This window comes from Neoarius graeffei, chromosome 9 (genome assembly GCF_027579695.1).
Source record: "Neoarius graeffei isolate fNeoGra1 chromosome 9, fNeoGra1.pri, whole genome shotgun sequence".
NCBI classification, from domain to species: domain Eukaryota; kingdom Metazoa; phylum Chordata; class Actinopteri; order Siluriformes; family Ariidae; genus Neoarius; species Neoarius graeffei.
The window spans coordinates 92687139-92702302 of NC_083577.1; the positions used below are offsets into that span (position 1 = coordinate 92687139).

Sequence of the window (15164 nt, forward strand, 5' to 3'; positions counted from 1 at the left end):
ACATTGTTGCAAAGCAGCTTTACAGAATTTTAAGGACTTTAAACATGAGCTAATTTTATCCCTAATCTATCCCCAATGATGAAGCCTGTGGCGACAATGTCAAGGAAAAACTCCCTCAGACGACATGAGGAAGAAACCTTGAGAGGAACCAGATTCAAAAGGGAACCCATCCTCATTTGGGTGATAACAGACAAAGTGATAACATTTTTAACAGTTTTAAGATGAAGTCCGTTTCGTTGATGTTATAAACTCTTCATTGATAGAAACTTGAGTGCAAAACTGTTTATGACAACTGCAGTCATAAAGTTAGCAAGTAAACTGTAGTCCTCAGCCATAAAAGCATGACTGTAAGTGTCCAGAGCATCTTCTAAGTGTGACTTTTAACTGTCCATATGGGGCCGTCCTCCACAGGAATGATGTGATGATACTCCAGCCAGATGTAGGGCATCAGGATGGATCAGGCAGGTCCGAGGAGCAGAAGAGGTCAGCATCTCAATCTCAGGATTGACATGTAACTCAGAGGGACAGATGGGGGGAGGGAGAAAGAGAGAGAAAACACAGGTTGTTAGGTATGCCCAGTGTCACCTGATGAGTGGGAACAGTATACATTTTGCGCTGAGTGCAAGCAGGGACTCTGGCAAAATTAACTATGACTGCATAACTAAAAGGGGAGAGCCAGGAGGTAACACAGGCATGAGGGAGCCCCAGGACATAAAGCAACAGCCACTACATCGTCAACAAACTCGAGTGAGCAAGTGAGTGGGGAACTGACAGTATCCAAACATCCCAGTGTGGCAGCGGGGGCGTGGTCAAGCATCAGTCTGTGACTGGAGGGCGGAGTCAGGGAAGGTAAGTGGCAGAATCACTGCACCTGTGTTTGTGTGTCTTCCCCAGTGACCGTGCCCTATATAAGGAGGGAGAGAGTGGAGGAAGGGGGCTCTCTCCCCAACCAGACGACTGATGTGTGTGTGCATGTCTGAGTGTCTTGGAGAGTGTGTACACTGAAAAGTGATACAATAAAGAGTTTTGGAAACTCAGTTCTGGCCTGCCATACTTCTGTGCTCCACCCACCCACGCAAAGTGTTACAGTGGTGCCAAAACCCGGGACGCCTGCCGGCGGTGGCTGAGGGCTGACAACCGCGATGCTGAGGGAATCGTCGATCTGGTGGCACTGGAGCAGTTCATCGTCTGACTTCCCGAAGGGACCGCGAAGTGTGTCTAGTGCCATCGCCTGGCATCGCTGGATCAGGCCATCAAGTTGGTGGAGGATTATTTGGAGGCTGTTCCCACGGCAGGACCGCAGATCTCCTCTTCTCCTCTCTTCTCTCTCTCTCTCTCCTCCTCCCCTTCTGTGTCTCATCCTCGCCCCGTGTGTCACAATTTGTCACACTTCCTCAGCGGCCCAAGGACAGCCCTCGGGTGTTGTAGATTCCTCGGCCAGTCGTTACTATAGATTATAATATAGTGTTTGGGGTGCCCGCTACGTTCCAGTGGCTTATGGACAGGGTCCTCCGCCCCCATGCCACCTATGCGGCCACATAATTAGATGATATTATAATCTATAGTAACGACTGGCCACGGCATCTACAACACCTGAGGGCTGTCCTTGGGTCGCTGAGGCGAGTGGGGCTCACAGCCAACCCAAAGAAGTGTGCGATTGGGCGAGTAGGAGTACGGTATCTGGGCTTCCACTTGGGCAATGGGCAGGTGCGTCCCCAAATTAATAAGACAGCAGCGATTATGGCCTGCCTGAGGCCCAAGACCAAAAAGGGGGTGAGACAGTTCCTGGGGCTGGCTGGCTACTATCGTAGGTTTATACCGAATTATATGGACGTCACCAGCCTGCTGACTGATCTCACTAAAAATGGGGCACCAGATCTGGTCCAGTGGATGGAGCAATGCCAGCGGGCTTTCTCTGAGGTGAAAGCTGCACTGTGTGGGGGGCCACTGTTACACTCCCCTGACTTTTCTCTCCCCTTCATGTTGCAGACGGACGCGTCGGACAGAGGGCTGGGGGCTGTTCTGTCCCAGGAGGTGGAGGGGGAGGATCGCCCCATGCTGTACATCAGCAGGAAGCTGTTGGTGCATGAGGGGTGCTACAGCACGATAGAGAAGGAGTGCCTGGCCATCAAGTGGGCGGTCCTCACCCTCCGCTACTACCTGCTGGGATGCCCTTTCAGTCTCTGTTCGGACCATGCACCCCTCCAGTGGTTCCACTGCATGAAGTATGCCAACGCGCAGATCACCCATTGGTATCTGGCACTCCAGCCCTTTAACTTCAAGGTGATCCACAGGCCAGGGGTGCAGATGGTCGTGGCGGACTTCCTCTCCCATCAAGGGGAGGGGGGGAGTCGGCTGCAGGCCGGACGGCTGCCCGGCCTGAGTTGGGCAGTGGGGATATGTGGCAGCGGGGGCGTGGTCAAGCGTTGGTCTGTGACCGGAGGGCAGAGTCAGGGAAGGTAAGTGGCAGAATCACTGCACCTGATGTCAATTAACCTGTGTTTGTGTGTCTTCCCCAGTGGCCATGCCCTATATAAGGAGGGAGAGAGTGGAGGAAGGGGGCTCTCATCCCAATCAGATGACTGATGTGTGTGTGCGTGTCTGAGTGTCTGGGAGAGTGTGTACGCTGAACAGTGATACAATAAAGAGTTTTGGAAACTCAGTTCTTGCCTGCCGTACTTCTGTGCTCCACCCACCCATGCAAAGTGTTACACCCAGTTTACCAAAACTCTCTATGCCTGAGGACCCTCCAGATCTACTCCTTTACCTCATAAATGCTATTAACAAAAGGCTTGACTAAACAGATATGTTTTCAGCCTAGACTTAAACGCTGAGACTGTGTCTGATTCCTGAACACTACTTGGAAGGCTGTTCCATAAATGTGGGGCTTTGTAAGAAAAGACTTTGCCCCCTGATGTAGCCTTCACTACATGAGGTACCAGCAGATAGCCTGCACCTTTTGATCTAAGTAGACATGGCAGATCATACCAGCAAAAGTTTTCTTGATGATGCAGTACTTTCAATTCAAACCAAAGAGCAGAGCTATAGATACCAATTGCAAAAAGTTTATGAATCTAATACATTAAGGCTACAAAAATGTGTCTAGTTTTAATGAGCCCCCGATTGTTATGCTCACAAGCAAGTATAACAAATTAAAGGGGGGGAGGCAGCAGAGCAGAATTTCACCAAACAAAGTTTATTTAACAAAACAGCAACAGTCCAAAATTCAAGACCAAAGTCTATCCCAAAAAGACTTTCAGAAAAATGCGGAGCCAAAGCAATGAGCCTTCTCCCAACAGTCTGGTACCGATGCTCCTGAACAAGTGTCTGCCACCATATCTCCCCAGATGAGAGGAGGAGCCACACTGATAAAGTCTGGATACACCCACACACCCGGTGCACCCAATTGGGCTGATTACCTCCTACACATCAGCAGCACACCTGCAGGGAATCAACAAGAAAAACACAACACGGTTTGGGGAAAAGGAGGGCTGTGACAGTGTACCTGATCATACCAAGCCATTGTTCCTTGTTCCTGACTTTAGTGACTTTGGCCCTTCACTTTGGACTCTGAACTTTAGCTACTCCTCTGACATGCTGTTTTCTGATTGACCGACCCTTTGCCTGTCCCCTACACTGCCTTTTGTTCAATGATTTGGATTTGTCTGCAAGTTTGTTATACATCCGCTCTCCCCTGCAACTGCATCCGTAAGTGCCTGCACTCTAACACCAGATAAAAACTGAGATATGATTAGATTTTTACATCTGATTGGCATATAGATAGAGCTACAGTATACTATCTTAACATTTCTTAAATAACCTAATTATATAATTTATTACTTTCTATAATTGAGTTTTAACATTGGGGCTGTACAGGTTGTTTCCAGGCATCTAACAACTACAGGAGGAGCAGCTGCAGCAGAACAACACCTGAGGAGTTTGGAGAGGATGAAAGACCATCTCTGGCCACCAGTCTTCAAACTCCCAGGCTGAGGGAGACCAGCAGTGGGCAAATGACCTGAATCTCTTCTTCAATAGATTTGATCAGGTGTCTGCACCTCCCCTAGCCCAGACACCTCGGCTGCAGCCCTTGTCATTCACACCGCAAGGACTCTGCCCCTTCCCCACCTTCTCCTCCTCCCAATGTCTAGCAGCTTACAGCCATGACACACACCAACTAACTCCCACCCCCACTCACCACCCACGGATTCATACATCACCCCAAATTCAAACCACCACAGACAATATACATCACATAACACCCCCCCCCCACTGTTTTACACATCACCCCAAATTCAAACAACCACAAACAACACACAGCACACAGCCCCCCTGCTCAAACCTGTCCCTCACAACATTCCAGGTGAGGAACCAGCTGAGGAAGATGAAGACGAGGAAGGCTGCAGGTCTGGATGGCATCAGCTCCAGGCTCCTCAAGTCATGCACAGATGAGCTGTACGGGATAGTTGGGCATTTGTTCAACCTGAGCTTGAAGCTGGGGAGAGTACCATGGCTATGGAAGACATCTTGCATGGTACCTGTGCCCAAGACTCCGCACCCCAAGGACCTCAACAGCTGCAGGCCAGTGGTGCTAACATCATACCTGATAAAGACCCTGGAGTGACTGGTCCTGGTCCATCTGTGCCCCATGATGAGCCTGTCTATGGACCCACTGCAGTTCACCTACCAGCCAGGCAGTGGGGTGGATGAAGCCATCATCTTCCTTCTTCACCAAACTCTGTCTCACATTGAGAACCCTGGAAGTTCTGCGAGAATAACATTTTTTGATTTTTCCAGTGCTTTCAACACCATCCAGCCTACACTTTTGGGGGACAAGCTGGAGCAAACAGGAGTAGACCACCACCTCACATTGTGGATTGTGGACTACCTCACTGACTGTCCACAGTATGTGAGGACATGGGACTGTGTGTCGGACATGGTTGTCTGCAGCATGGGGCCCCCAAAGAGAATGGTTCTGGCCCCGTTCCTGTTCACCCTCTACACTGCAGACTTTTAGAATTCACCCACCTGTCACCTGCAGAAGTTCTCTGATGACTCTGCTATTATTGGCCTCATCACAGATGGGGATGACAGGGAGTACAGAAGACTGTTGCAGGACTTTGTGGACTGGTGTCAGTGAAACCACTTCCAGATCAACATGAGGAACTAAGGGGCTGGTGGTGGATTTTCGCAGGTGCTATCACTCCGGGTTCCAGGTTCGAGTCCAGCGGCTGGCGAGGGCCTTTCTGTGTGGAGTTTGCATGTTCTCCCTGTGTCTGCATGGGTTTCCTCCGGGTGCTCCGGTTTCCCCCACAATCCAAAGACATGCAGTTAGGTTGACGTGGGGCGGCCTTGGGCTGAGGTGCCCTTGAGCAAGGTACCTAACCCCTGACTGCTCCCCGGGCGCTCTGGTGTGGCTGCCCACTGCTCTGGGTGTGTGTGCACGTGTGTTCACTGCTTCAGATGGGTTAAATGCAGAGGGTGAATTTCACTGTGCTTGAAGTGTGCATGTGACAAATAAAGGTTTCTTCTTCCTCTTCTTCTCCCCCCCAACACCAGTGAGCATCCAGGGGAATGACATTGAGCTGGTGACATCTTATAAGTACTGGGTGTTCATCTGAACAACAAACTGGACTGGACTGATAACACCATAGCACTGGACAGGAAAGATCAGAGCAGGCTGTATCTGCGGTGGAGACTCAGGTCTTTTGGAGTGCAAGGGGCACACTTGAAGACCTTTTTTGACACTGTGGTGGCATCAGCCATCTTTCATGACATGGTTTGCTGGGAGAGCAGCATCTCCACAGCTGATAGGAAGAGACTGGACAAACTGATCAGGAGGACCGGCTCTGTGCTGGGATGCCCCCTGGAGCCAGTGGAGGTAGTGGGTGGGAGGATAATGATGGCTAAGCTGTCATCTATGATGGAGAATGACTCCCACCCTTGACAGGACTTACTCACTGGACTGCAGAGCTCCTTCAGCGGGAGGTTGCTCCACCCTAAGTGTGTGAAGGAGTGTTACTGCAGATCATTCCCTCCTGCAGCTGTTACACTGTACAACCAGCACTGCTCACAGTAGACTCACATCTGGATGTCTGTCAATAGTTGTTGCACTGTTTTTTTTCTATTATCTTTTACAATTACAACCACCTGATATGTGCAATAAGTGTGTTTCATCTACTTCATAATTCCTCTAATTTAGTATCTTAGGTATATTCTTTCTTTTTAATGTGTATATATATATATATATATATATATATATATATATATATATATAGTGGCTTGATATGTCTTCTTCTGCTGCTATCCACTGTGCTGCTGTAAACAGGAAATTTCCCCATTGTGGAATAATAAAGGTCATCTTATCTTATCTTATTCACAATTTTCCAGACAATTATTTTTCTCCAGAACATGAATTAGCTGTAATTAGCAGTGTGCTTCTCTGTTTATGACACACACACACACACACACACACACACACACACACACACACACACACAAAGTAAGGTTACCATGAGGAGTTATCTTTCACCCTGATTTCACTGATGAAGATTAAAGATTGTCAGGCAATGTGTAGCTCAGAGGACTCCGCAATAGTGGGATTATATCTCATGCTTTCTGACAGCATTAACCCCAACATTAACTTCCACATAATGTACATGAGAACAGTTATGAAAGTGACTTGTTTCATCAACGCAACATTGTTAACAACATTAAAGGCAAATATAAATGGATAAAAGTATGATGAGCTGATCTTAATAAATAAACAATTGTAATCATTAGTAACTTGCAGAATAAAACACTTAGTGATGTTATATTTTAGGAAATAATGTTGCTAACATACAGTGGTGCTTGAAAGTTTGCGAACCCTTTAGAGTTTTCTATGTTTCTGCATAAATATGACTTAAAACATCATCAGATTTTCATACAAGTCCTAAAAGTAGATAAAGAGAACCCAGTTAAACAAATGAGACAAAAATATTATACTTGGTCATTTATTTATTGAGGAAAATGATCCAATATTACACAGCAAATTCAGAAGTGTTAAATTTTGGGTGTTAGTGAAATTTGAGCAAAAGTAGAGTTAATTTTACTCTGATAGAGTTAAATCCATTATATTTGACTTCAGTTGATAAGTAGTTGTTGTCAAAATCGGGTGTAAAAACAAAGCGTCACTAAATCAAACCTGTCGGTGTAATTGTATAAATACTAACTCTGAACTTCTAACTCTCAACTCCGATCCTGGGTTTTACACTTGAAGTGTTTATTTCACCCCGCCCACTGCATAGACACACATCGATTGGCTGAAGCCAGAAATCTATGCGCGCTTCACCGACTGCTGCATGAGGGACCGTGCTAATGACCTGCGTTTCAACAAAATCTGTAACATAATATTACATGAACAGCGTGCTTTAATAATAGCCTCTACTGTTGATACACTTTATTTTGATGAACACTTTCATGCATACTGTATACAGGAACAAAGTAATGAACATGCTTTGATTTTTGTTGACCAGTTGACTTACTTTAGACCATTTCAGAAGCGATATTCTAATGAGAGTGAAAGGACATATATTGTTCCATATTGTTACATTTTTTGAATGCGACTTCATTTTTTTGGGGTGCAAATGTTTAAAATAAATGTTTAATTGTAAAACACAAAATATGTCCACCTTTATTTCAGCAAACTTTAATTTGAAAATCATTTCCAGGAAGAGCTGTATTTACACCTTTTAAGTGTTATGGGGCGAACACTTTCATAGTCAAAAATGATCCTCTGGGAGAGTTAATGTCTAACACTACATATCAGTGTTGAGAAAAACTAACACTGGATGTTGTTAATAAGTGTTAACTTTTAACTCCAAAAAGAGTGAAAAATGACACCAAATTAGTGTTAAGGTACCAACACTGCAAAAAGAGTTAAATTAACACTCATGGGGTAGACCCATATAGACACTTTAAAAGTGTTGAAATTAAATCTGACAGTGTTAATTTGGGTATGCGGATTTTGCTGTGTACATATCTGTGAGTGGCAAAATTATGTGAACCTCTAGGATTAGCAGTTAATTTGAAGGTGAAATTAGAGTCAGGTGTTTTCAATCAATGGGATGACAATCAGGTGTGAGTGGGCACCCTGTTTTATTTAAAGAACAGGGATCTATCAAAGTCTGATTTTCACAACACATGTTTGTGGAAGTGTATCATGGCACGAACAAAGGAGATTTCTGAGGACCTCAGAAAAAGCATTGTTGATGCTCATCAGGTTGGAAAAGGTTACAAAACCATCTCTAAAGAGTTTGGACTCCACCAATCCACAGTCAGACAGATTGTGTACAAATGGAGGAAATTCAAGACCATTGTTACCCTCCCCAGGAGTGGTCGACCAACAAAGATCACTCCAAGAGCAAGGCGTGTAATAGTTGGCGAGGTCACAAAGGACCCCAGAGTATCTTCTAAGCAACTGAAGGCCTGTCTCACATTGGCTAATGTTCATGAGTTCACCATCAGGAGAACACTGAACAACATGGTGTTCATGGCAGGGTTGCAAGGAGAAAGCCAATGTTCTCCAAAAAGAACATTGCTGCTCATCTGCAGTTTGCTAAAGATCACGTGGACAAGCCAGAAGGCTACTGGAAAAATGTTTTGTGGACAGATGAGACCAAAATAGAACTTTTTGGTTTAAATGAGAAGCGTTATGTTTGGAGAATGGAAAACACTGCATTCCAGCATAAGAACCTTATCCCATCTGTGAAACATGGTGGTGGTAGTATCATGGTTTGGGCCTGTTTTGCTGCATCTGGGCCAGGACGGCTTGCCATCATTGATGGAACAATGAATTCTGAATTATACCAGCGAATTCTAAAGGAAAATGTCAGGACATCTGTCCATGAACTGAATCTCAAGAGAAGGTGGGTCATGCAGCAAGACAACGACCCTAAGCACACAAGTCGTTCTACCAAAGAATGGTTCAAGGAGAATAAAGTGAATGTTTTAGAATGGCCAAGTCAAAGTCCTGACCTTAATCCAATGGAAATGTTGTGGAAGGACCTGAAGCGAGCAGTTCATGTGAATAAACCCACCAACATCCCAGAGTTGAAGCTGTTCTGTACGGAGGAACGGGCTAAAATTCCTCCAAGCCGGTGTGCAGGACTGATCAACAGTTACCGCAAACGTTTAGTTGCAGTTATTGCTGCACAAGGGGGTCACACCAGATACTGAAAGCAAAGGTTCACATATTTTTGCCACTCACAGATATGTAATATTGGATCATTTTCCTCAATAAATAAATGACCAAGTATAATATTTTTGTCTCATTTGTTTAACTGGGTTCTCTTTATCTACTTTTAGGCCTTGTATGAAAATCTGATGATGGTTTAAGTCATATTTACGCAGAAATATCAAAAATTCTAAAGCATGCACAAACTTTCAAGCACCACTGTAATTCAGCCAAAATGTATGATTATCCTACGAGACAAATATAATCAATGTTGTAAACAACATCATTTGAAGTCACCATTATTAATCAAATCTTTAGTTAAAATCAATTCAAATAAAAAAAAGCCAAATTGAGTATCATTACTCACCGCAGGCAAAGGCTTCTTCTTCTGACAGTTGATGCCCCCAATTTTCACCATATTTGGCATTACAGGTCTCGGGTACTCAAAGGTGAAGTCATATCTATGGAGCCAAATCGCAGCATGTCCAAGGACATCTCTAAATGAAACATCCTTCTTGAGATATCTGCTGGTGAGTTCATCAAAGCTGGCATAAAGTATTCTGTAGAGGATAAACTCGAATCCTGCCATGAGCATGTTCTTGACCCTCTGAGGAAATGTCATGACATCAGTGTTGTCTACAAATAAGCGAGGGACGTAGGATGGAGGTGATGGGCTCTGAGCTGCTTTCTGATCCAGCTCACAGGGAAGTCCACGGAGAAAATAAATTGCAGGAAGAGAGAAAGCTTCGGCAATGATGGGGCCACAAGGCAGGAAGGGATCAGTGAGCATGAGATTAAAGTGTTCCTCTCGCAGGTTCTGCATTAGAGCCTCGTTATACAGCAGTGCCTCACATCCTTTCACCTGCATGTTAGTGAAGCTCAGGAGACTGGCTACGTTCTCCAATAAGTCAGAGACCTGCGGTGCTTTCGTAATGGCATCTTGTAAAATGTTCATGCTACCATCCAGTTCAGCCTTGGTGTAGGGAACCTTAAAGCTCCGAGCGGTGTATGCATCAGAGCCTTGGATTAACATACTGGTCTCAGGAACCAGAACCACCATTTCATGTCCTCTCCGAGACAATTCCTCCACCAGGATCTTCATACTGAGCCAGTGGCTACCATCCACGGGCATCACCAGGACCTTCCCTCCTTCCACTGGTTCCAAGAAGCTGTAAAGATAAAGCTGCAGCCAGAGAGCTGCAAGAAGACGAGACATTTTTTGCAGAGTCCTTCAAAAATTTTAATTAAGATTAAAGGAACAGGATTTTGCAAAAAAGAAAAAAAAATAATGAATTTAGAACAATGTAAACCAAGAAGCAGGATTGTGAGAAGAACAGGCCTGGCACTAGCGTTCCTTCTGAGCCTCTCTCAAGCACAACAGGAAATATGAAACCCTGGGATGTAGGAGGGGCCTTGTGTGGGCTTATGAGCTTGCGTGCAGAGTGGGTGTGTGTATGTGGTTGCGTGCGGAGCGGGTGTGTGTGTGTGTGGGGTTGCGTGCGGAGCGGGTGTGTGTGTGTGTGTGTGCGCGTGTGTGTGTGTCCTTGAGCTCCAATCACATCAGTCCAGTGGTTTAACATTACAACGTCCACAAAGTACAAAAGATAGTCTGATAGCCTTTTACACAAAAACACAAAGTACTTACTTTTCCATGTTAATCTCCTCACTTATCCTTCTAATTCCTTACCAGATATTTGAGCGAATGAGCATGTGTCTATTACTGCTGTGTAAACATAACACAGTCAGGCTCAGAAGAAACACTCTACCCCGCTTCAGTGCATGGGCAGGAATTCATTGCCTCATATTTCCTGATGACTGTGTGGAAAGGAAAAGGGAAAGAAAAGAAAAGGAGGCTTTCTCCTGCAAAAAAAACATTAAGGACATTATAATAACAAAAATCTTTACATTCATATGTTTTTTAATTAATAATACAACTCTCGACTTGTTTAAATTGTACTGAATAACTTTGAAAAAACAAAAAACAACCCCCCCCCCCCCCAGTATCTCCAAATCCAACTCCTGGAGAAATAAAACTAACACAGAATACGTTCTTTATTTCAATACTACAACCCCAATTCCAAAAAAGTTGGGACAAAGTACAAATTGTAAATAAAAACGGAATGCAATAATTTACAAATCTCAAAAACTGATATTGTATTCACAATAGAACATAGACAACATATCAAATGTCGAAAGTGAGACATTGTGAAATTTCATGCCAAATATTGGCTCATTTGAAATTTCATGACAGTAACACATCTCAAAAAAGTTGGGACAGGGGCAATAAGAGGCTGGAAAAGTTAAAGGCACAAAAAAGGAACAGCTGGAGGACCAAATTGCAACTCATTAGGTCAATTGGCAATAGGTCATTAACATGACTGGGTATAAAAAGAGCATCTTGGAGTGGCAGCAGCTCTCAGAAGTAAAGATGGGAAGAGGATCACCAATCCCCCTAATTCTGCGCCGACAAATAGTGGAGCAATATCAGAAAGGAGTTCGACAGTGTAAAATTGCAAAGAGTTTGAACATATCATCATCTACAGTGCATAATATCATCAAAAGATTCAGAGAATCTGGAAGAATCTCTGCGCGTAAGGGTCAAGGCCGGAAAACCATACTGGGTGCCCGTGATCTTCGGGCCCTTAGACGGCACTGCATCACATACAGGCATGCTTCTGTATTGGAAATCACAAAATGGGCTCAGGAATATTTCCAGAGAACATTATCTGTGAACACAATTCACCGTGCCATCCGCCGTTGCCAGCTAAAACTCTATAGTTCAAAGAAGAAGCCGTATCTAAACATGATCCAGAAGCGCAGACGTCTTCTCCGGGCCAAGGCTCATTTAAAATGGACTGTGGCAAAGTGGAAAACTGTTCTGTGGTCAGACGAATCAAAATTTGAAGTTCTTTATGGAAATCAGGGACGCCGTGTCATTCGGACTAAAGAGGAGAAGGACGACCCAAGTTGTTATCAGCGCTCAGTTCAGAAGCCTGCATCTCTGATGGTATGGGGTTGCAGTAGTGTGTGTGGCATGGGCAGCTTACACATCTGGAAAGACACCATCAATGCTGAAAGGTATATCCAGGTTCTAGAGCAACATATGCTCCCATCCAGATGACGTCTCTTTCAGGGAAGACCTTGCATTTTCCAACATGACAATGCCAAACCACATATTGCATCAAGTACAGCATCATGGCTGCGTAGAAGAAGGGTCCGGGTACTGAACTGGCCAGCCTGCAGTCCAGATCTTTCACCCATAGAAAACATTTGGTGCATCATAAAACGGAAGATACGACAAAAAAGACCTAAGACAGTTGAGCAACTAGAATCCTATATTCGACAAGAATGGGTTAACATTCCTATCCCTAAACTTGAGCAACTTGTCTCCTCAGTCCCCAGACGTTTACAGACTGTTGTAAAGAGAAAAGGGGATGTCTCACAGTGGGAAACATGGCCTTGTCCCAACTTTTTTGAGATGTGTTGTTGTCATGAAATTTAAAATCACCTAATTTTTCTCTTTAAATGATACATTTTCTCAGTTTAAACATTTGATATGTCATCTATGTTCTATTCTGAATAAAATATGGAATTTTGAAACTTCCACATCATTGCATTCCGTTTTTATTTACAATTTGTACTTTGTCCCAACTTTTTTGGAATCGGGGTTGTAAAATATTATGTAATCATTCAATATAATTAAACTTATTTAAGGTGGCATGGTAGTGTAGTGGTTATCACTGTTGCCTCACAGCAAGAAGGTCCTGGGTTTGAGCCCAGTGGCCGCCGGGGGCCTTTCTGTGTGGAATTTTGCACATTCTACTTGTGTCTACTTGTGGTATAAAAAGCCAATTTTATAACCGAATATTTAGAAAAACAAAGTGTAGCAAAAATTAAGGAAAAGAGCACGACATTTCAATGCCGCTCAGACACCATTATTAAGCAAGTGTTTGTAAGCTAAGTCAATATCAAAACATATAAAAATAGTTTAGCATCATGCAAAACAAAAAGTTTGGCCTGTAACGTATCAATTGCACGTTAAAAGTTGGCCTTCTTTCTCTAATGTACAGCATTTCTGTCATGCTCCCAGGCTCACCTAACATTCTGGACTCCACTTCCCACAATCCCACTCACACACCTTACACTACCACGTGCATTCCATCAGCCAACCCCGAGCCACTTCCTCGGAGTGGCTCCCCTGAGTTCTAATTGTCATCACCTGTACCTTTTTGTGTCTGTATTTATACTACTCTGTTTGTTTTGTTCATTGCACATTATTGCCTCCACATTTCCGTGAGCCTACTAAGCGTTTATATTTCTGATTGCGTTTCCGTGTATGACCCTTTTTGCCTTCTGGTTGCTTCTTGTTTCGCCTAGCCCTTGTGTTTATCTGCTTGTTTCTCTCACTTCCTGGTTTCTCGATCTTTGCCTGTTTCTCAACTCCAATTTGCCTAGCCCTTGTATTTATCTTGCCTGTGTTTTCCTGATTTCCGGTTCTTGGACTATTGCCTGTTTCATGACCTCAATTTGTCTATGTGGCAGCGGGGGCGTGGTCAAGCGCCGGTCTGTGACAGGAGGGCGGAGTCAGGGAAGGTGAGTGGCAGATTCACTACACCTGAGAGCAATTAACCTGTGTTTGTGTCTTCCCAGTGACCGCGCCCTACTTAAGGAGGGAGAGCGAGAGCAGAGGAGCTCTTGCTGAACCAGACGCTGAATGTGTGCGTGTCTGAAAAGTGCACATAATTATTAACCTGAAAAGTGTGATAATAAACGAGCTGTCAAACCTGATCTCTGTCCTGCCGTCCTCTGTGCTCCACCCACGAACACTGAACCGCTACAGTGGTGCCGAAACCCAGGACCTGGAGCACAGCAGCCTCCCAACCCCATGGAGTCCTCCCCGTTCGCGGAACTGATCCACGCCCTTGCCATGGCCCAGCAAAGCCAGCACCAGGCGCTACTCACCCTCCGAAAGGAGCAAGAAGAGCGGTTCGAGGCCCTGGTGTTGGCCCAACAAGAAGATCGCCAGGCGTTCCGGCACCTTCTCGCGTCAGCGGGGCCCACCAGCGCTCCTACTGCGGGCCCGTCTCCCCTCACCATCACCAAGATGGGCCCACAGGATGACCCCGAGGTGTTCATCACGCTCTTTGAGCAAATCGCCGAAGCCTCGGGGTGGCCGATGGAGCAGCGCGCGGCGTGCCTCCTCCCCCTGCTCACGGGAGAAGCACAGCTGGCCGCGCTACAGCTCCCTGCCGACCGCCGGCTGGCCTACGCGGACCTCCGCCAGGCCGTCCTCCAGTGCGTGGGGTGCACTCCAGACCAGCAGCGCCAGCGCTTCCGCGCGCTGCACTTGGAGGAAGTCGGCTGGCCGTTCGCATTTGGCCAGCAGCTCCAGGATGCCTGCTGGCGGTGGCTGAGGGCCAACAACCGTGACGCCAAAGGAATCCTCGACCAGGTGGTGCTGGAACAGTTCGTCGCGCGCTTGCCAGCAGGAACCGCAGAGTGGGTCCGGTGCCACCGCCCGGCGTCGCTGGATCAAGCAGTCGAGCTGGCGGAGGACCATTTGGTGGCTGTACCGGCGGCAGGACAGCAGATGGCGGCATCTCTTCTCTCCTCTTCTCTCTCTCTCTCTCTCCCCCTCCTCCTGTGTCCCGTCCTCGCCCCATTCCCCCTCCGCGGAGGCGGGGGCCGGCACCACCCCAGCCGGCCCGCCGCACCCGCGGTGCCCTCCCGTTTCTCCCTTCTATGTCTGTCTCTCCCCCACCTCAGGTGAGTGAGCCCCAGATCACCGGTGCAGAGGGAAAGCCCGGGCCGGTTTGCTGGCGCTGCGGGGAGCCGGGCCACCTTCAACAGCAGTGCACGGCAATGGAAATGGGCGCAGTGGTTTGGATCCCCGACACGCCAGAGGCTGCCCTCGATCGGGCCAGAGCATATTGCATACCGGTGAGTA

General features: G+C 46.1%; 1 protein-coding gene across 1 annotated transcript in view; it reads right to left on the bottom strand.

Moving 5' to 3' along the window:
* Nucleotides 1-10579, bottom strand: part of LOC132892088 (UDP-glucuronosyltransferase-like) — a 74091-nt gene extending 63512 nt beyond the window's left edge. Inside the window, exon 1 of the mRNA XM_060930474.1 lies at nucleotides 9585-10579. Within this exon, the coding sequence (XP_060786457.1) occupies nucleotides 9585-10433 (849 nt within the window). The 5' untranslated portion in view covers nucleotides 10434-10579. The remainder of the gene's footprint in view (nucleotides 1-9584) is intronic.
* Nucleotides 10580-15164: the final 4585 nt, after the last annotated feature.